This window comes from Podarcis raffonei, chromosome 8, assembly GCF_027172205.1.
Source record: "Podarcis raffonei isolate rPodRaf1 chromosome 8, rPodRaf1.pri, whole genome shotgun sequence".
Taxonomy (NCBI): domain Eukaryota; kingdom Metazoa; phylum Chordata; class Lepidosauria; order Squamata; family Lacertidae; genus Podarcis; species Podarcis raffonei.
The window spans coordinates 38,996,914-39,017,420 of record NC_070609.1 but is presented as its reverse complement, the minus strand read 5'-3'; the positions used below and the strand labels follow the sequence as shown (position 1 = coordinate 39,017,420).

The following is a 20,507-nucleotide window of genomic DNA, read 5'->3' as shown; positions in this document are numbered from 1 at the left end:
TACAGGAATTGCTTGGCCTTTTAAACTATACCTGCATATTGGTTCCACCTGGGATTGGCAACGAAGGGCCTCGGAACCTGGCACCACAGAAGGGAGGGGGTGACAAGTGTAATGCTGGCAGACCGAGCTGTTGTGGGTGGGTGGGTTAAAGGGTTTCTTTTTGCTAAGAGAGGCTGAAGGACAAGTGCAGTCAGATGGGTTGGGGTCATGGGGAGGGGCGCAAAAGAGAATGCTGATTTCAAGGCTCAGGTTTGTTTTAGGGACCCAACATCATGCCTGCCTCTTGAGGACAGGCTCGAAGCTGGGCATCACTCTGTTGGCCAAAATCAAGGGGTGGTATCAAGGCTTGGCATCTCTTCCTGGCATTAGGCCCCTCTCCCCACCACACAGTTTGGGAATCCACTTGGGTGAGGATGTGGCTGGCACTAGAAGAGGCCAACCAGGGGCTCCAGAGCGTGCAATGGTTCAAGGGCTAGATGGCCTGTGTGTGTGCCAGGGGTTGCCAAGAGGCCTCTGGGGTCTGGAGGGTGCCAGTGCCAGGATCACTACAGGCAAAGCCACAGAGTCCTAGGGAGCGCAGAGAAGGCTAGTGGTGGCCTCTCTCTGGCAAGCCCTGCGATGTGGAGCAGGAGCCCGAACCCCAAAGTGAAGAGGCTAAGGACAGGCTTTGCATGACCACAGCCTGGAGTGCTGGAGGCAGGTGGAAGTTGGGACCGGGCAAGCAAGCAAGGCCGCTGGGACCGGGCAAGCAGAGAGAACAGCGTGAGCAACAGGGGATCCCCGAGTCACCCGGGCAAGGGGATCCTCCGACCAGTCACCCTGGGGCAACGAGGCCTCTTCCAGGTGTGCCTGGGACGGGCCCCTCTCTGGCCTCCTTTAGCACAGCCTCTAGCCGGGATGGAGGCGCAGCCTGGGCAGCAGTGGGACCCCGTTCGCTCCCTTGGAGCGGCTCTTTCGCCCCAAGCGAACCCAGGCATCGCGGGGAGTGAGGGGCACCATGCACCCCGCTCCCGGGGCCCTGAGGGGCGGTCCGGGGGCGCCTCTGGAGCCGAGGCCGGGAGCTGATCTCCCCGCTACCTCCGCTTTGCTCCTGGGAGGCCGCGGGGCCTTGGGAGCCGGAGCAGTCTGCGAAGCCCGCGAAGCCCGGCCGGGTGAGGCGGGGCGGTGGGCGGAGGGGGGATCAGGTTACAGGGCCGGCCTGGCTGGCTCTGCGGCTGCGGGCCGGGCTCAGCTGGGCGCCTCCAGCAGCAGCAGCAGTGCCGGGAAGAGCCTGCCGCCGGCGGCGGCCGCAGCGTCAACAACAACGGCCATGGTGAGTCGCGCCCGAGGGGGCGGCAGCGCGCGCAAGGCTGATGGCTCCTATGAGCATGTGCAGAGTGCCTCGGGGAGAGGAGCGGGCGGAGCCTGGTGCTCCAGCTCCGTAGGGGAAGCGGGAGCCGAACTTTGCCGGCTGGCGGACGAGGACCATCTCGGAGGCGCCCGAGCTTTGGGGCCGCCGAGGTTCCTACGTGCACGGAACTGGGGTCGGAGAGCCTTGCCCGAAGCAGCTTCAAGGGCAGTTGCTGCGCCCGACTCCATCCACCAAACTATCACAGCTCTTCGCCGTTTCTCAGTATTTACGAAGCGCTGGAGGAGGCCGGGATCCCTCCAGGTGGGAAGCGAGGCGGCGGCCTCCCGGCTCAGGTGGCACAGATCCCCGGAGGGAGGGAGGGGTGGACGGCAGAGCCTCCGTCTTCGGAGGCAGCTCGCTTCTCCAGGATGCCGGGGCTGCAGAGTGACCTTCCTGCCCTGCTCCTGTTGGGCAGCTGGCGGGAAGGACCAAGGGGGCCCCTGGGATGAGCCCCATCTCTCTTAGGCGCCTCTTCTAGCGCACCTGGCTAACCCTCCTTGCGGAAAAGTCACCGCGCGGCGCATTCCAAAGAGCGCAGTTTGAGAAGGGGAAAGAGCAGCTTTCCAGCTTAAACTGGTGCCACCGCGGGCAAGGCACGGTCCATGGAAACAGGCTCCCTGCCATTGCAAACTGGTCTGAAAGTGGAAATGACTTTCAGAAATGTGTTCCATTGTAGGGTGCAGTAATTGTTAAAGTTTTGGAGTCCCAGGTTCAAAACCTCCCCAAACTGTGACCCCTGAGGCCGGCCACCAGCTCTGCTACCTGGTAACGATAAAGGGCGTAGGACCCCATGTACACAGCCACCAGTTTGTAGCTGAAAGGTGCCAAGTAATATTTCAGCACAAGCAAGTGAAAAACTTCGGTCATTCAGCACCTGCTGCTGAACTAATAATGAGATTTTTAAAGTTGGGGGAAAATTGCTATAGTTTCAGCCAATAAACAAATAACTTTAAGGACGTGCATTTATTCATTCTGCATAAACACAGAGAACCAAACATGATAGAGCAATGTGTATAGTTTGAGGTTAGGCTTTCCAGAATTCTTTAATGAGATTTCCTTCACTCCCAGGGAATTTGAGCAGCTGACCCTGTTTATTTGCCTGTCTGTACTAAGAAGGAGGAGTGGGTCTTGAGACCCTCCATCTGCTCCTGTCCTCAGCCATCCATCCTAGCAAAGGAGGGCCATCGTTTTCATCGTGAGTCCCCAGCAGGGAAAAAGGCAGGGTATAAATAAATATATAATAATTATAATAATAGTAGCACAGTGCTACTGTCTGAAAAACCCTGGAGAGCTGCTGCTGCTGCTGCCAGTCAGTGTCAGCTACACTAATCTAGATGGGTAAATGTGCTGACTGAATACAAGGCAGCTTCTGAAGGGAATGTGGAAGGATACTTGTGTCTCAGTCTGTGTATTGGTTTGCAAAGTACAAGTTAGGTAGTCTCTCATCAAAATGCAAAACTTTTGACCCCACACAGAATAATTTTTACTTATAGCAACCAATTCCTAGCCAGGATTTCTTGTGTCCCTGCTCAGTTGGAGCAGAGAAACAAGTCTGCATGGACTGAAAAAGACCTCCCATCTCAGTGTCTTGTCTCTGATTTTGCGTGTGTCCTGGCTGGAAAGGGTCTTTGACACAGGGCAGGAGGGCTTCTTCTTGAACTTTGGGTTGCCTTTTCTTTGGGGTGTTGGTGCTAGTGGGGATGGCAGGCAGCTCCTTTTCTTGGCCTGCAACCTGGCCTTGGGAGGCTTTCTCCAGCATCTGCATGCTGTCCGTGGGATCCTGGTCACAGTGTTTGCCTACAACTCATCTCTCTAATTAAAACAAAATAGGGACTAACTTTGCATAGTTATTCTGCATTCCTCCTGGCAAAAATAACTAACAGGCTTGCAGTACCTTAAAGACAAACAACTATATTATGGCGTAAATATCTGTGGAACAGAGGCTATTTTGTCAAGGAGGGTGAGTCTTAGCTGGCAGGGATGGGTGTTGAGATAAAATGGTAAAAACTGGAGATCAAATGGGAAAGAAATGTAAAAGGTATGCAGACTGTGAACATTCAGTTTAATCTTAAATGTATGTAAAATAACCCCACTGAACAACAGCAGCCGTTTGTGATGACACAGTCATCCTCGCATTGTTGAGTGTTAGCACCTGTAGTGGGACAGAAAACCACTATTCTCTATTTCATGTACAAATGGATAGAATCAAACTGTCACACAGGCGCCTCTCATATTCCTTTTATTGAAAAACGTCAGCTTCCTCAGGGCAGGAAATGGGACTGAACCCTCACCCAGGTTCGCTGCTGAGTAAATCTTGAGATTTCAGAGACACAAGCCAAGGCCACAATGGTCCTTGTACAAGAAGCAGAAGAAACAAATGAGCTCATTCGAAATGATTTTTAATTGCCTCCTGCCATCTGAGCACAAGGCTGCTGAAATGCAGGGTAGGGGGTGGATGCTGTTTTGTTCCATTTCCCCAATGTGCCCTTTCAAGAGCACAGACATGGATGAGAAAATGAAGCCCTTTAACTCTATGCCCACCATATGGACTGAAGGCGTGAGCACAATGCCCCAGTCATCCCGCTCCCTGGGAATGCTTGGCCTTTGAGCACAGGGCAAAGACGTCTGCAGGGAGGCCTGCAGACATTTTGCCCGTCTCTCCAATCTTCACAAGGAAATCACTTTGCCCTTGCAAAGTGCTCCTTTCTTTCCGCCCACGGAGCTCAAATGCATGAACTGGAGTCCCAGTCCCAGTGGAATGCTGGGGCCACCCTCGGAAGCGGAACTGCACCTTCTCGCCTTGCTGGCTTTTTCGCTTGGCCTTCCATGGCGCCTGGACAAACTGAAATTCATTAAGCAAAATGCCTTCTCCTGGTATGCAGACAAATGATGCCCTGGAAAAAAGTGACAAGTAGAGTGACGTGCTGCAAGCTTCTGTCCTGTCCTGTCCAACATCTTTATAAATGACTGGATCAGGCAGTCCAACCTGCTGTTCTCATAGAGATGCCTATGGGAAGCACACAAGCAGGATCTGAGCACAACAGCATCCTGCCCACTTGTGATTCCCAGTAACTGGGATTCAGAGGCATATTGCCTTGGGCAGGGGAGCCAGAGCGTGGTCATTGTGGCTAGTAACCGTTGATAGCCTTATTCTCAATGAATTTGTCTAATCCTATTTTCAAGTCATCCAAGTGGAAGGGACGTTCCATAGTTTAACTTCATTGCGTGAAGGAATACCGTATTTTTTGCTCTATAAGACTCACTTTTTCCCTCCTAAAAAGTAAGGGGAAATGTGTGTGCGTCTTATGGAGCGAATGCAGGCTGCGCAGCTATCCCAGAAGCCAGAACAGCAAGAGGGATCGCTGCTTTCACTGCGCAGCAATCCCTCTTGCTGTTCTGGCTTCTGAGATTCAGAATATTTTTTTTCTTGTTTTCCTCCTCCAAAAACTTGTGGTCTGGTGCGTCTTATAGACCGAAAAATATGGCACTTTCTTTTACCTGTCCTGCATCTTCCAGCATTCAGCTAAATTGGACGTCCATGAGTTCTAGTGTTACGAGAGAGGGAGAAAAACTTTTCTCTAACCACTTTCTCCGATCCATGCAAAATTTTATTTGCCTCCACCATGTCACCTCTTCCTCGTCTTTTTGGTCAACTAAAAAGGCTTTCTTTTTAGCTGCAACCTTTCCTCAGAGAGGAATCTCTCTATCCTCTTGGTCATTTTGGTTGCCCTTTTCTGCAACCTTTCCAACTCAGCAATATCCTTTTGAGGTGAAGCGACCAGAATTTTACACAGTATTGCAAATGTGGTCATACCATAAATTTGTGTAATGGCATTATGATATCAGCTGTTTTATTTTCAGTTCTTTTCCCAACCGTCCCTAAGCATGGAATTCACCTTTTTCATAGTGGTTCCTATTTTTCTTGTGCAGCAGGTGGTACTTTCTCTTTGGGAGCATTCAGGCCACATTCTGCCTAACAGCAGGCCTCCCAGTAAAAACTGATAAATAATAACATAATAATAAGAAACAAAATGTTGCTGTGTTGGACCACAAGAGGAAAAAAAAACTATTAAAAAAACTATTAGGCCAAACCATAATAAGATCTGTAGATGTTTTGTGGTTGATGGGAATTGTAGTCAAAACATATGAAGGGCACCAAGTTGGCAAAGACTGCCTTAGGTTGCTGCTGCTGCAGGTGATTGGCTTCCCCTGGGTTTGGGGGCATGTGAGCTGCTTGTGCAACTAAGCTGCACCCACACAACTGCACCAGTCCAGCTACACTACAGAGTCACTGCTGGGAAGAAATTCATAGCTGTCAACTTTTCCCTTTTCTTGTGAAGAATCCTATTCGGAATAAGGGAATTTCCCTTTTAAAAAGGGAAACGTTGACAGCTATGAAAGATATCTAAGCCTTCTGTTCTGTAAGCTCTGCAGGCACCAAGGAAATGAAACCCCTTTGCCTCCTTAGCATAAGGGAGTTTGGTTTGGCTAGACCCATATGTAGCCCTGTCAGGCTCCTGCTTCCTTTCTCTCAGGAAGACTCTGCATGTGCTTGCGCTGGCGGATGGGGCTCCCTGCAGTGCCAGGATATCTCCTTCCCAAAGATTTTGATGCAAGCTGTGCGGTCAGAATTTTGAATGCAGTGCTGCCACTAGATGGTGCCCTTCCGATAGTCTCTAGAGGAGAGAGCTTATTATGAAGATGCACATGGGGCTGATTCCAGTGGCTAACAGCACTTCTTGAAGTTTTCCGCTTGCTTGAAGGCAGGTTTTTATGTCTGCAAAAGTGAGGTCTTGGTTGCATAGTGAGGTGGCGGGGGGGGCGGGGGGAGGGAGAGATGGAGGGAGGAGGGGAGGGACACATGAACTGGAAAAGCATTCCAGAGCTTTTAGGGCCGCCCTATCGCTTGACAGGGGTCCAGTTTGTGACCTACCAATTCAAGCATTGCATAAATCAAAAGCTCACCCCAGAGGTTGCGGGGGGGGGGCTCCTCTTGGGCCTTTAAGCCATGCTGTGCTGTGCTGCAACAGGTACCCACGCTTAGAAGAGGGACCAGGTCTCGACATTTCCTTATCTCATTTTACAGACTGGACTGTGGGGGAACTTAGCCTGGGGGAGAATGCCCCCCCTTTGCTATTTACTTATTGCAGCAGTAGCAGCTGTGGGAAGGGCAAAGGAGGGGCAGGAACTGCTGTGGCTTCCTCCTCATCTTTGAGGGCAGTGCATAGATTTAAATGCACAGGGCATATTTCTGCAACCTTTCCCATAGTTGCTGGATCTGGGTTTAAAATGTGCATGGAGGATAACTTGCCTTCCTGCCTATCCCTAACAGGTAAGACTCAGAGAAAGCTGGGGGTACAAATGGGTGTACATGTACAGTAACTGTGGTGCACGGTGCTGAGTAGGCCTGGAGGGCAGGGCTGTTGTTTATTTACATAAGTTTACATATCACTCTTCAACCATGAAAGGTTTTCCAGAGTGGCTAGGAATTCCAAAAAATTAAACTATCGCTGTTTCCACACTAAGAATTTACTGGGGACTAGCCACACAGTGTTCACTCACATTTTACAGCCACTTACATGATGTGAACAAAACATCCCTGTGTCATATTTTACCTGTTCAGCTTCTGTTGCTGTTTTTCTTTAGAGCTGAACAGGTAAAACATGCCACAATGATGCATTTCTGTCTGGGAATTGATTCTTAAACCCTTCCTTTTTATATAGAATCATAGAATTACAGAGTTGGAAGGGACACCAAGGGTCATCTAGTCCAACCCCCTGCAATCATAGAATCATAGAGTTGGAAGAGACCACAAGGGCCATCAAGTCCAACCCCCTGCGAAGCAGGAAACACCAATGCAGGAATCTCAGCTAAAGCATCCATGACAGATGGATATAGTATTTAATTTATATCTGTTTCTTCCCCCCATCTTGTAGCAGGGTGGGGCAGTCATGTAGCAAGGTGGAGGGAATAGTAAACTCATCTGCACGCCCCCCATTGTCCAAACTAATATCAATCTCCCCACTCCACACCCTCATATTTAAGGCAGGGAATGAGACACTGCTCACCTGGCTGCAGCATGTTGTCTGGATTTCAGAAGTCTGGAAGCAGAGTTGCTGTTCCACTTGCAGCTTAAAGCAGAACAGCAATGATGAGGTGCTGCTCAGCTGTCCACATCTGGAAGCTCCCTAAGGCAGCAATTCAGCACAGTAAAACTTTGAAAGTAGGATAACCTGAGCAGCAGCAGATGTGAAAACTGCTTAACGTCAGTGCAAGTAAGGCAAAGTCATTTATCAACAGCATCTAAAAAGCTTGGGTAGATTAAAAGGGCTTCAGCCTGATACTGGGACGATCACAGAACTCTTTGAGGACCACTGAAAAGCATCAAAGGCCTCTCTGGTAGTAGCAACGTGGCAAAGATGGGCCTCTGAAGATGATCTTAAGATCTGGGCAGAAAGTTATGTGGGAGGCATGTGGTAAACCATAGGCACCAACTGCACCCAGCAGCACTCTTAAAGGTGAGCCCCACCCTTGAGTGTTCCTTCCAGAGAGACTGACTTCTAGGCCCTGACAGCTCTGCTCCTTCTTAGAAGCCAAAGTTGCCCAACAGAACTGCCTTTGATGCGGGAATAAGATATGTCAGGTGTTTGATTAGGAAGTTCAATGTTCCTAACTTTCTGGTGCTCTATTGAGAGAGATGGAGTGAGAACTGTAGGCATCAGAGCCCCTTACAAGGTTTGCAGGCCATACTTGACCTGCCAGGTGTTCAGATTTTGCCCGCAAAGCTGTTTCCCCCCAAACCATGCCCACCTTCCACATGCCTGATGTCCTATGTGACTGCAGGTAGAGAGGAGACTGCTGGAGCAGAATTGAGGGCCTGTACGTGCCCCCACTGTTCTCCCTCCCCAGAGTTCAGGCTCCTACTCTCCTTCTCACCAGCTGATTATGGCATCATGTAACAGGCAATGACCAGCCTGAGTCATGTGGGAATGTCCAGCAAAGGGATGCTCACTTCATCATAAAACAGGAAGGGCAGGAACTTTTTCTGCAGGAGAGATTCAAGGGGCATTTTGTCCTTTTCCCTAGGAGAGAGCAAAGCACTCCTATTGTGGGCATCACGGCATAAAAAGTCTCTGCCAGGCTGGGCAGAGTTCTCCCAGAGATAGATCTTATGCCACCACATGCATCATCTGTCTTGGGCCTCATGAGAGTACGCTGGCCAAGGTCAAGATCCAAGCAAGGAAGTCAAGCTGAAGCCTGCAGCAGTTGCCTTTGCCAACTGGGTGCTCACCCACCCACACCAAACGTTCTTGGGCTCGAAGTCCCACCATCCCTGACTTTAATCTATGCTGGCTGCTGGGGTTGCTAGGAATTGGAGTGCTGGAACAACATCTGGAAGGCACAGTGAATCCTTGCAGGGCTTGGCTAGCTCTGTTGTAATTAAAAATAAAAATCCCATTAAGGCTCTGTCTGGCTTAGAACCTGGGCAGAGGGAGATGAGAAGAACCCCACTGTGAGATGAATTATTAAGAATAAAGATGACACGAGGTTTCTGGGAGATGGGGGCTTGCTGAAGATTGCCCCCTTTTTACTGATCTTGCTCTTGTGCTTAAACAGTAGGCTCGACACAGTGAAATCAGGCATGTGCAGCTTCTCCCACCCTTACCAGAAGATTCACCCACGAAGGGTGTGTTCATATTACTGCCTTAAAGCGCACTGACAGGGGTGTGGACGTCTTTCCCTGATGCATAGCTGCCCACACCTTGGATAGAGACTAATTAGGAATAGCTTAAGGGCTCCAATCAGTGTGAAGCTGGTTTTGAGAAGCAATGGCATCAGGCAGTAGTGTCTTATAAGGAAGTACAATATTCATTTGCATTTTTGATGATATCTTCTGACTAAAAACCCAGCACTGGAAAGTTAATGAGTGCCCAGTAAAGGGGAATGTGGACATAAGCTTGAATTTCAATGTGTCGAGTTGCTGTTCAAGGCACAGGAGCCAGGCAGTAAAAAGGTGACAACCTTAGCCACCTTTTAATGATGATGGAGGCAATAATAATACTTTCCACACCCCACCACTTTTGTATGAGAATGCCCCAGACTCAGTTCTTTCCAGAGAATGAACCGTATTTGTTTTATCTGGTAGATCCTGGGAAATAGTAGAGAAAGTCCACACTCTGATAATGATCTCATGGCCAAACAGTTACGGAGCAGGGAATCACAAGTGGGGAGGGCCCTGCTGTTGCACTCAGGTCCTGCTTGCTTATGGGCCTCCCTTGGGGCATCTGGCTGGCTACGGTGAGAATTAGGTGCTTGACTAGATGAGCAGCCATGCTCTTCTAATGTTTTTAATTATGAGTTTCCTCTTTGCAGACAAAATCATTCCTCATAATTTTTCTGTCACCCCTTATGTGCACACTTGAGCTGGCTAAAAACAGGAAACTAGTATTAAACAACCTGCTGCACAAGAAAAATAGGAACAAATTAAAGGCAATTGAGGGTGTTTGTGAAAAATATGAGAGCACCCGCTCTCATTGGCATGTTGCTGGGGGCCTCCCACAACCTGGAATTAACTTGGCTTCCTGTGCCCAGTGGTATCTGAGCCAGTCTGTGCCCTACTTGCCTTTCATGTAGTGGGTGAGGAACATACTCCTGGGATAGCATGCAGGATCTCAATGGGACAAGTATGACTGGGCATTTGGCCACAAACACAAAATGAATTTCAAAGGTGGAATGCATCACCAGCAACAAATCTGCAGAGCACATGACGGAAAATGAAGGGCAGAAGCACCCAATTTGCCACACAATAAGTGGAACTTGTAGTTTGATCGCAACAGTGAGAGAGAATGGGGGAAAGTGGGGATGGAAAAGTTAAGGTTCTCTCCCCCAAATCCCTCCATTTTCAACAGTAGGAAATGCCAAGGAGCCAACTAGAGATCCTGCTAGATCTGCAAAATCAGAGAGCTTTTATCTCAGTACTTGGTTGGTGGCTGTCAATTCTTTGTTCACTGGACCATCTACAGGAACACATCTCATCTTTTTAACTGGGGTTTTCCTTACACTTTCCAAAGGCTGGTATGCTAGGCTGATTAATAGATCAGGGAGAAACGCCTGGGGATATGTTCCCCTTTGTGTGCTTGTGCTTCATAAACGCCCATATTTTGGCACACGTCCCTTTCTGCACAAAGGCGTCTTTTACAAGTTGTTTAAAGTCTCCACCCTTCTTTGATCTGCATGGAAATGAAGGGGCATGTGAGGTTGTTGCTGTTCGAATAGGTCTCAGAGTGGGCTGTTACTGGAGGGACCGGCCTTGCTTGCGGATGAGGTCTCTCTCTCTCTCTCTCTCTCTCTCTCTCTCTCTCTCTCTCTCTCACACACACACACACACACACACGTACGAAACTGTGTAACACTGAGTCAGATCATTGCTCTATGTCGTGTGGGACTACTGTCTACTCTGACCGGCAGCCACTCAAGATTTGTGACCCCCTCAGAATGCTTCTCTGCAATCTTTTCACTGAGCTTTGGCCCTTCTGCATAGCAAGCAGGTGCTCTAATACTGAAAATAAATCCATGTGGGCCATGGGAACATATTCATTTAGTTTTCAGGAATGCTTTAATCAGAGGTCAGCAAACCTTTTCTGCAGGGGGCTGGTCCACTGTCCCTCAGACCTTGTGGGGCGCCGGATTATATTTTGAAAAAAAATATATGAATGAATTCCTATGCCCCACAAATAACCCAGAGATGCATTTTAAATAAAAGGACACATTCTACTCATGTAAAAAACCCACACTGATTCCCGGACCATATGCGGGCTGGATTTAGAAGGTGATTCGGCCGGATCCGGCCCCCAGGCCTTAGTTTGCCTACCCATGGCTTAAATGCTTTTTTGGAGCAAGTATCATAAAGACCCCCTGGAATACTAGGATATTGGCAGTGAAGGTCATGAAAATAAAAGGAGGCAAGATCTGGTGCTTTTGTTAATCAGCTGTTTATTTAGCTCAATGCATTTCAGAGGTGTCTCCTTTGTCATGAGCAATAAACACAGTTAAAATAATGATAAAACTTGCAGGCCAGTGACATTATTAATGGGAAAGAACACATATTGGGTGGAAGTCACACACCCAAACGTGTAAGAAATCTCCTATTGAATTGTGCATTTCCTCACTAGGGATGCTGCCTTGGCTTGCATTTGTGGCCAGATAACAGAGGTGCTTCCTAAGTAAACTTTACTATGGCAGTCTTAACCAGGGCTGGCCCAAGACATTATGGCACCTGAGGCCCTGGTTTTAACGGTACAAATTCAGAGCCTAGGAAAGAACAGAATATAGTTTGGGTGCGCTTCTAGGGCAGGGGAATAACAGCAAGAATTCCAGACTTGGATGATCTTTTTTTTAAGTGGTCTTTAAAATTTCTAAATTAAAAAATTAGTATATACAAGTGAGGACAACAAAATGTTGTCAAGTATTTTGAATTACAGTATATGTGTAATATAATATAATATAATATAATATAATATAATATAATATAATATAATATAATATAATAATGTGTAATAGAGTGAGATGAGCGCACAACCCTAGAGTCTGGCAAGACTGGCCCGAACGGGCAGGGGTGCCTTTACCTTTATATGTGTAAGAGACATTGGTGTCAATGGAAAAATAAAGATTTGGGTTGGTGTCTTGCGTTTTTCTCAGTGTGAGATTTAAAAAATAATAAAAATGGAAAAAGCAGTGACTCATGATTGCCATGATCCTAGGCTGCAACCAAGCAGGAAAACTGATTTGATTTTTTTGTGTGGGATATTTTGCCATACGGCATCTGACTTCATCGTTCCCCATCACCTTATTTCTTGTCAAAATGTTCACCCTATGTTTTGCAAATTATGGCTGCCAGAATAAATTATATACATTGATGCACAGTTATATAATGTAATTGGAGTACTAAACGCAGAGATTCTTGGCGCGGAATCTTTTCTGGAATACACCCCTGAAGGCCCATCAAGAAGGGAGGGAGGGAGGCACTTTGGGCTTTGCAAAGGAGTGTGTGTTGGGGGACAGTGACTGCTCCTTAATGAGCGAGGCATCTTGTCTGTGGGGTGGCTGATTCAGTAGATGCCGATACCCAAGTGCCCAACCCAGCGCCCTCCATGGTTCCCTCTGAGGGGAGGGGAGACCTCTGTTAAGTTGCTGCGACGACAATTTCCTCTGTGCCCTGTGCCACTCTGTAGGCAGGCAGCGTGAAGGGCCTGCTGGTGGTGGCAAGGAGTGAGCCAGGACGGTTTGCCATCCTCCATCTTGCCTGCCAAGAGGCCCTGTCCAATAGGCCAAGGAGAGGCCTGCTGGCTTCACTGTTTGGGTGGCCCCAGAGACTCAGCTGGACCAGGGAGAGAAGCTGAGAATTGAGAAGGCCAGCCCCATCTTTCCCTCTGTGAGCTCAGCCCCACATTTCTGCCTCTTGCCTCATATCTGAGAACCTTTCCCCTCATAGGAAAACCTATGGCAAGCAATTAAATCATTTCCAAAGAGTGATCTGCTATCAGTAGAAAATGATGCCAGCAATTGCCAGCTGTTTATGTCAGACTTCACCCCCATTTTGTGACAGGCTTCTCTCGTGCACCCCCATTTTGCAGACTGGTGAGCCTCACTAATTTTCTGTGGGGTATTCCAATCGTGGTATCTTGGTTGTATAATATGGTGAGCGCTGAGTGACTCAAAAAGATTCAGGCACACCTCACTCTACTTCAGACGTAAAGGAAAAATGGATCCAGTAATAAGTCACATGATGCATTGTAACCTGCTTCTTTATAGTGTTCAAAAAATTTTGTGATTTGTCCGCTCTCTGCATGGAATGGCTATAATATAGCTGTGCTTTGCAGATAGGTGAGTGATGGCTACCAGGATAACTCAGAAAAGTTGTGTTCTCCTTTCTAGTACAAGCTAGCCCACCTTCTCCGCTGTGCGTCCTAAGAGCTCCCACCTAATTTCAGAACCGGGGTCTCTGCTTTATTAGGCAGCTGGTCTTTGAAAGAGACTGCTGGGCATGGTTAGAAAAAGCAGAAAGTCCCAGGAACAACAGCTGCTAATTTCTGGCAGAGGCAATAGTTCACACTTGCAGCCCAGGATCTCTTGTTAAGTTCTTTCTGAGGAAGAAAGTTTGCACATGGTAACTTTTATCACCTTGCTTTCATTTAATTGCATTGCATTTATTATATTTATATCCTGTTTTTCTTCCAAGGAATTTAGGGTCCTCCCCGCACCTGCATTTCATCTTCACAACAAATTATGTGAAGTCATTTTATTATTGATGATTGATTATGTTTGTTATATTTGTTATACTTGTTAGTCGCTATAATTTGCCCAAGGCAACTCAAAGTGACTCACACTTTGATAGGGAGAGGATAAAGTAGGATAGACTGAGCTGCATGAAAGTCTCCAGCATTGTCACTTTGGAGGGACCGATAGACTTAAAGGCTTTCCCTGATTTGGTAAATTCAGAGATTTATCACCTTTAAAATAAAAGTGTGACTTAGCCTCAGATGTTGAGGCTTGAAGCACATTCTGCAGAGTGGGTGGTTCATCTGAATTCATTTGGAGATGACAAGTTAATTGTTGTCAGATGTATTCGTTTTGGCAGCGAGCAGAACTGCTGAGACTGCAGGATCCTGCCTTTTGGTCTCTTTGGCACTGGTGTCACAGCGAAGGAAGCCACCCTTGCAAGAAGGGAGGTTGGCTCTTGAGCCTGCGGCCTACCCTGCTACAAAGATCACTCCCAGGAGGTGATTGTTATGTCTTCTGAGCATGTGCGTAGATGCTACTGTACCTTCTGCTTCCATTTTAAGTCAAAAAGGCCACAATTTTCTCAATGTTCAGAATGTGGATACATATTGGGGTTCCCCTAATCTGGAGTTAGAGTTCCTATTCTTTGTGGTAGTTGAAAAGTGGGTAAGTGATGCAGTCTCCCAGAAACCTGAAGGGGGTTTGGCCCTCACTACCCTCTCCTTTAGCTTTGTTTCCTTATAATGTGGGAAGAGGGCTTATTGCTTTGCTGTTTTGTTTTAATTATTTAGTTGTGTTTTTATCTTGTATTTTATTCTGTGAACCACCCTGAGGTGTTATGATGAAGGGTGTATGAATTTTAATAATAATAATACAATATGTTCTGCTAATTCTTGCTTAAATAGCCTACCCTAGATTCTAGTAAATGCTAATAATGCAATTAAAAGAAGCAACACAATCTCATTTTTAAAATAGTAATTTATTAAATGCTTAAATGTTTTTGCACATTTATTTCATAAAATTTATTTACCACTTGATTGTAGCAAAGCAACCTTAAAGAGGTTTACAAAAAGAGTAAAACAAAAAAATCACTGATATTAACAGTTTAAAAGAGCTATTTTAAAATTATGTAAATTAGATTCCCTTATGTTAAGAATTTATGTTTTCTTGGAGGAGAAAGAGGATTGATGTAGCAGTCACCAGAGCAAGAGCTGGCTTTCTCATAAAGAAAGGTGGGCAGCTGCAGATTTCAAAGGCAGGGAGGGTACCTCCAGGCTAGGGCTGGCAGAGAGTGTGCTGCATGTTGAAAGCAGAACAGGGGACAACATGGACAATGTTCAGAAGTATAATATAAACTCTTTATGATACGCTCTAGCTGGCTTTAGAAACCCAAACCCAGCTTGTGCTGGTGGTATGATGGGTCGGGCCTTCCTCTTGCTCTGCCATGCTGTCATCATGGCTGTTCTAAAGCTCTTGGCTTTGGAGTCCCATTTCTAGTTGGAGTGACTGTGAGAAAACTGTACTAAACACTTTTAGCCACTTCTTTTTCCCATACCTCCCACCCCCAGTTTAGGGGGAACTTTCCTTTTTCAATATAATTCCACCAGGGGACACCTTGTAAGCCTGCAGGTCTGGGAAGCCGTACCAGCAGCTGCATAAGCCCTTTTAGTCTCTCTTTTTCACTCTCTCTCTCACACACACGCACACCCTGCGCACTGATATCTACAATAATAATAGTTTAGCAACAGCCCCACCCCTGCTCAGTCAGGGGAAGGATTTTGCAGCGTAAGCTGTCTGCCGCCACTCCGTCGAGACTAGGTGAGCGCTTCATTTGCACGGTAGAGGAGCTGGGCTCGGTGGATGGCGGTGGTTCAGAATGGTGGCACAAAAAATGAAGAGGGCGGATACGTCGATGTCCTCTGCCAAGTAGCAACCTGAGTCCCGGCAGGCACAGTTTCCACCTGTTGCTCCTCCTGAGCCACTTCACGCCCTCCTTTCCTTCTCTTGGCAGGATTCCCAGTCCCTGGACAGTTGTATCCAGAGTACGCTCTCGGCACTCTACCCTCCATTCGAGGTCACAGCAGCCACGGTTCTGTGCCAGGTCTTTGATGTGGTGGAGAAGACATACCGTGGGGACGGCCTGCACTACCTCATCGACTTTCTGATTCCAGCCAAGCACATCTTGCAGTGCGTTCAGCAGGATGCCTGTGTGAGTATCATGCTGCCTCCAGGTTGACCCAGAAGATTCTGCTAGCGCTGCAGGTGGGAGCTGAGAACCCGCCATGATGCTCATGCCTAGGCTCCTACTCAGCTGAGGAGGAGGGGGGACAGGGAGCAGTGCCACCAGATGCACTGGTGAAAGTAGCCAAAGGGTAGCCAAAGAATCCTTAAGGGGACACTGCCCTCTTGCCCATGGCAATGAGGCATACTCTGGATTCCCCATCTCCACCCCCACCTCCCAGTAGCAGTGATTATTTTGGAATCTTTAAATGTTCTGACTTGTTTATCATAGTGAACAATTATGTAACTGTCCTACTTAAGAAAAACAATGTTTTTTCGGATTTAAAAATTTTTGTTTTATGCAAATGCATCAGTGTTGAAGGCCAGTCACCGTGTGACCTCCTTCCAACCCCACTGCATTGCCATGCCGGCATCCTAGCTTGAGGGTCCAGCCTGAACATTAGCAACAAAACATGCCTTCCATTAGCCACATGTTCTCTATAGATGCATATTAATGCAAGAACAAAAAGGGTGGGGTGTCTTGTAGGAGGTGTGTTCTCTTGCCTGGATTCTACAGTTACTCACCTTCAGCTCCCTCCCCCCACCTACTCTTGGCAGGCAGCAGACTGTCAAGTTTCTGATGGAAAGGTGCCAAGTGATTGCCCAATCAGAAGTTTTGCTTCTGTTCTCCTTTGCTGTCACAATATTTGCAGATCTCAGTAGCTGCTAAGGAGGCTCCTTCCCCAGGAGCAACTGTGGCTCTCTGGTTTGTGCAGACTTTACGGAACCAGATCTGGCCCAGGACTCTGGTGCATGATGTGGAACATCCGGGTGGCTCTTCCTTCCCTCCACACAGCTCCACATTCATTGCAGTGGGACTTACATAGAAGAATTGGAAGATTGTAACCCATGAGCCAGGTCTGTCAGTCTCCCACTATCATGGTCTTCATGGAACCCAAAACCTGTCCCCAGGGATGGCCATCCCAGCTTGCCTCCTGGCAATGCTGCCTCTGTGTGGGACTCATGCCTTAGCGTGTTTTCATACCCAAATCAGCTTTCCATGGAAGTAAAAGGGACTTGTTTTTGTGCGCGGTCAGTCAGAGGGCCGCAGGTTGCGTAGGCAGACTAAATCCAAAGCAGGGAAGGACCTGGGGCCTGTTCTAGCTTTTCTGTGGCCTCAGGATCACCACCGTCCTTCTTTCCTCTTTTCTCAAGCTGTAGAACCACATTCAAAGTGAACAGGAGAATGGAAAGCCCCTCCCCCTTGGTGTTGCTACCACCAAAATGCTTCATTGAGCAGCTTTTTGCTTATTAATGCATTGATGCTTTGCCTTTTGACCCTGGTCCCTGACTCATCCTTTAAAACAGTATCACAGTAAAACAAAAAAAATTGACAAGTAAATAAAACATTCACCTTGGGATTGATGCTCTGAAGGGCAGTATGGAAATGCCTGACATTTTTAAAAATGTTCCAGGACTGCAACCACATAAACATTGCAAAGCCGAAAAAGAAAAAGCATTCAACAAGATTTCATTGTTCTTAGAAACCTAAACATGAAGAACAGCAAATCGATAGATATGGGGAGGAAGTTATACAATGTAGCACCACAGGGAAGGTCTCTAATAGCTACATTGAAAGGTGGTGTTACCTGAAGATCTTACTAGTGAGTCAGGGGGTCTTTGAGATACTCTCATCACAATTTGGCATGTATTATAGAAATAAAATGGGTTGTGCGCACTCCGACATGCCAAAAGTCAGTGTAAGACCAGCCCCAGTTTTCCGGCTGTTTCCATTTGTGCTGCTGTTAATAGAAAGCTATGAGATCATTGTTAGGATGTCTGTTGTCTGTTCTGAAAACCTGCTTGCGGTCAGTTCACCTGGATTATCATTTTCCTTCAGGTCCAGTATTGTGGATTGCTGTTCCGGCATGAGGGCTGGCCCCTCTGCATCCATGAGAAGATTGTAGTTCAACTTGGCTCCTTCGACTGGCGAATCTTGAGACCAGGAGACTTTTACCTGCAGGTGGTCCCTTACTTGAAAAAGTCCCCACGAATCATTGTGAAATGTTTGGCCGAGGACAAGCATAATGTTGATGAGCTTGTGGTTCCTGAAGTCTCCTACACTTCCATTTTCACTGTGGAATGGCTGAATGGCATCAACAGGGAGCGGATGGGAATGGCACTGGAAAACTGTTTACTAGGCACAGAAGATAAAATATTCCGGGTGCCCTGGGACAGAATAGTCAATCCAGAATTTATTGAAAGCCCCCCCAAAATGAACGGTGGCCTAAGTTCTGTTCCAGTGACTGAACAGCCTTCAGATTTGGTCTTTTCAGAGGTGCCGTCTCAAAGCAGCTCCCTTGAAGTGGAGTCCCAACTTTTTAATGGGCCAAGTTTACCTGAAGACAGCCTCTTCATGACCAATACAACAGAGCAACTTGTGAGGGCAGCTGCCAGCATGGAGTGTGTGAGCCCAGGCCTTGGAGAAGACTCTATAAGTGACCTGGAAGGGGAATATGTGGAGCTCACAGATGTTTCACTGCCTAAATTTGGACCTCAATCAGTCTCCCTCAGTTACTGCACTAAGCCGAGGATGAGAGTAAAGGACAAGCCTGCAGCCAGTCAGGACAGCAGCACTAGCCTGAGGAATGGAGTTGGTTTAGCAGTCGAATTAATGCCACATGGGCATCTGGACACAGCAAAGCCCTCTGATACCCAGAACAGTAATGCTAGGAATCTTTTGGAGGATGCTCATGAACTAGAAAGTGACAAATTGCTATTGGAAAATTATGAAGGGCCTGCTGCTGGCTCTGATGCCAAGGAGCCTTCTGATGTAAAGGGACAGGCCCAGCCAGAACATGAGCTTGACTGGAGGTACGCAATGTGCAGCTACCATGATGGAGAAGATGCTGAATGTAGGTCTCTGACAGCTGTGGCTTCTGAAATAACAGAGACAGCTCAGAGGAGTAGCACAGAGCTGGAAAATGACAGCAGGGTCTCTGAGCATGGCTATTGCTCTAGTGTGCTAGGCATGAAGGCCACACACGGAATAGGCACCAGGGAGGGTTGTGGGAGTTCTGGGAAGGATAACTTCCCTGAGCCTCATTTGGGACATTTGGCCAAGGACTCTGACCCCTCCAGCCCAGGGTTGCAGGAGAATGCCTTTTCCCCTCCCATGCCAAAGTCACTGTCACCAAAACCCTTCTCTGATGTGAGGGCGGCAGCACACAGTCACCTCCCACAAGAACTGTCAGTAGAAGTCACAGGTCACACTTCTGAGTGGCTGGTGGAGCTCCATCACCCAGTTGAGCAGTTGGAGAAGGTGAGCCCAAGGCCAGCAGAAGCATTAGTGGGGTTGGGCAGCAGTGTTTATGGAGCGGAAAGCCTCCAATGTTTAGCCAAGCAAAGTCTCTCTGAGAAGGAGAAGCAGACCAGTTCTGGAAGCACCTTGCCACTCCAAGGTGAGACAGAGGCACACCTGCTCCAAGAGGCTGGGCAAGAGAATGTGGACTGTTCTCAACAGCAAGATGAGAGTGCTTTTCTGCCTGTCAGTTCTGGGATAACAGCAAAAACGTTGGGGAGCAGCTGCAGCAGCCCTTCTGTGGTGACAGATGCACAAGTTGAGGATGCTTCTAATCAGGGTAACAAAGAAGAAGCTGCGGCTTGCTGGGTGGACCTACCATACCTGCTAAGCAAACCAAACACTTTGATGTTGGAAACCCCCCCAAAGGTGGAATGTTTGACAGGCAAGCCCCAACCCAATAAGGAGGGCCAAGTAGCACCCCTGCCCTCTGCACCAGTGAAAACGAGGTTACAAGGCAGCACCAGGAATGTCTCAAATGGGGACCAAGTAGTCACAGGTAGGATTTGTGTCATTAATTTGGGAAATGTGGGTTTGTTTGTTCTTCTGGCAAAGTGACTTTTATGCAAGGAAGGCAAGGGGTGGAGGTTGAGAGTTCAGGCCTCCTCTGATGCTTCCCTGCGCCAGGGAGGAGCTTTAGCATCCTCAGAGTATCCTAGGACATTTTTGGACTAAATGTGGGTTGAATATTAATAGTAATAATCCTACCAATTTCCACTCTCCTTTTCCCATCCTCCATAAAAAATGACAACCCCCTCACCGCAAAAAAAACCCCACACAAATTTCTAGCCCTTGTGTTCCATGAAGGGTCCTGCTTGCCAGTTTCCTACAGGCATTGGGTCATTGGCCTGAACCAACAGGACTCTTCCTATGGTCCATTTTGTGCAAATAAGCAATTTGCATACATTTGAAGTGTGCAAACCTTTCTGGATACATAATTTAATTTTCTGGTTGCAGGACTTTGATTTTTTGAGTGTTTGTGCAGCATATACATAGGCCTCTATAGTGCTTTTATAACAGTAATCTAAACTAAGTGTGAATATGCAGGCATGAGGGTTCCCAGAGATGAGGTCGCAGCTTTGCTCCTCTTCCAGCCTTGCTGCTGCTGCCCTGCTACCTTGAGCTAAACCATGGTTTGGCTTAGCATGTTGTCTGAACCCAGGCTTGTAGTTTGTCTCCCCCTGGCAGACTGTGAGCTAGAAACCCACTTGGTTGCAACTTGTGCTATGGAGTGAGACAAATCATAAGCCTGGGTCC

The 20,507-nt window shown here is 47.7% G+C and overlaps 2 protein-coding genes across 3 annotated transcripts in view; both read left to right on the top strand.

The window, feature by feature from the left end:
* Positions 1–982: 982 nt before the first annotated feature.
* On the top strand, positions 983–19,021 carry LOC128420302 (rho guanine nucleotide exchange factor 40-like). Its single transcript, XM_053401909.1, has 4 exons — positions 983–1,312; positions 15,681–15,878; positions 17,790–18,918; positions 19,014–19,021. Exons 1-4 carry the CDS (start codon positions 998–1,000, stop codon positions 19,019–19,021), a joined length of 1,650 nt encoding a protein of 549 aa, XP_053257884.1. The 5' UTR covers positions 983–997.
* PLEKHG4 (pleckstrin homology and RhoGEF domain containing G4) overlaps positions 18,942–20,507 on the top strand; it is a 36,964-nt gene continuing 35,398 nt past the window's right edge. For both annotated transcript variants that reach the window (XR_008331806.1, XM_053399428.1), the window contains exon 1: positions 18,942–19,749. Coding sequence is in view for 1 of the 2 variants with exons in the window: in XM_053399428.1 (XP_053255403.1) it covers positions 19,065–19,749 (685 nt within the window). In the remaining variant the exon portion in view is untranslated. The remainder of the gene's footprint in view (positions 19,750–20,507) is intronic.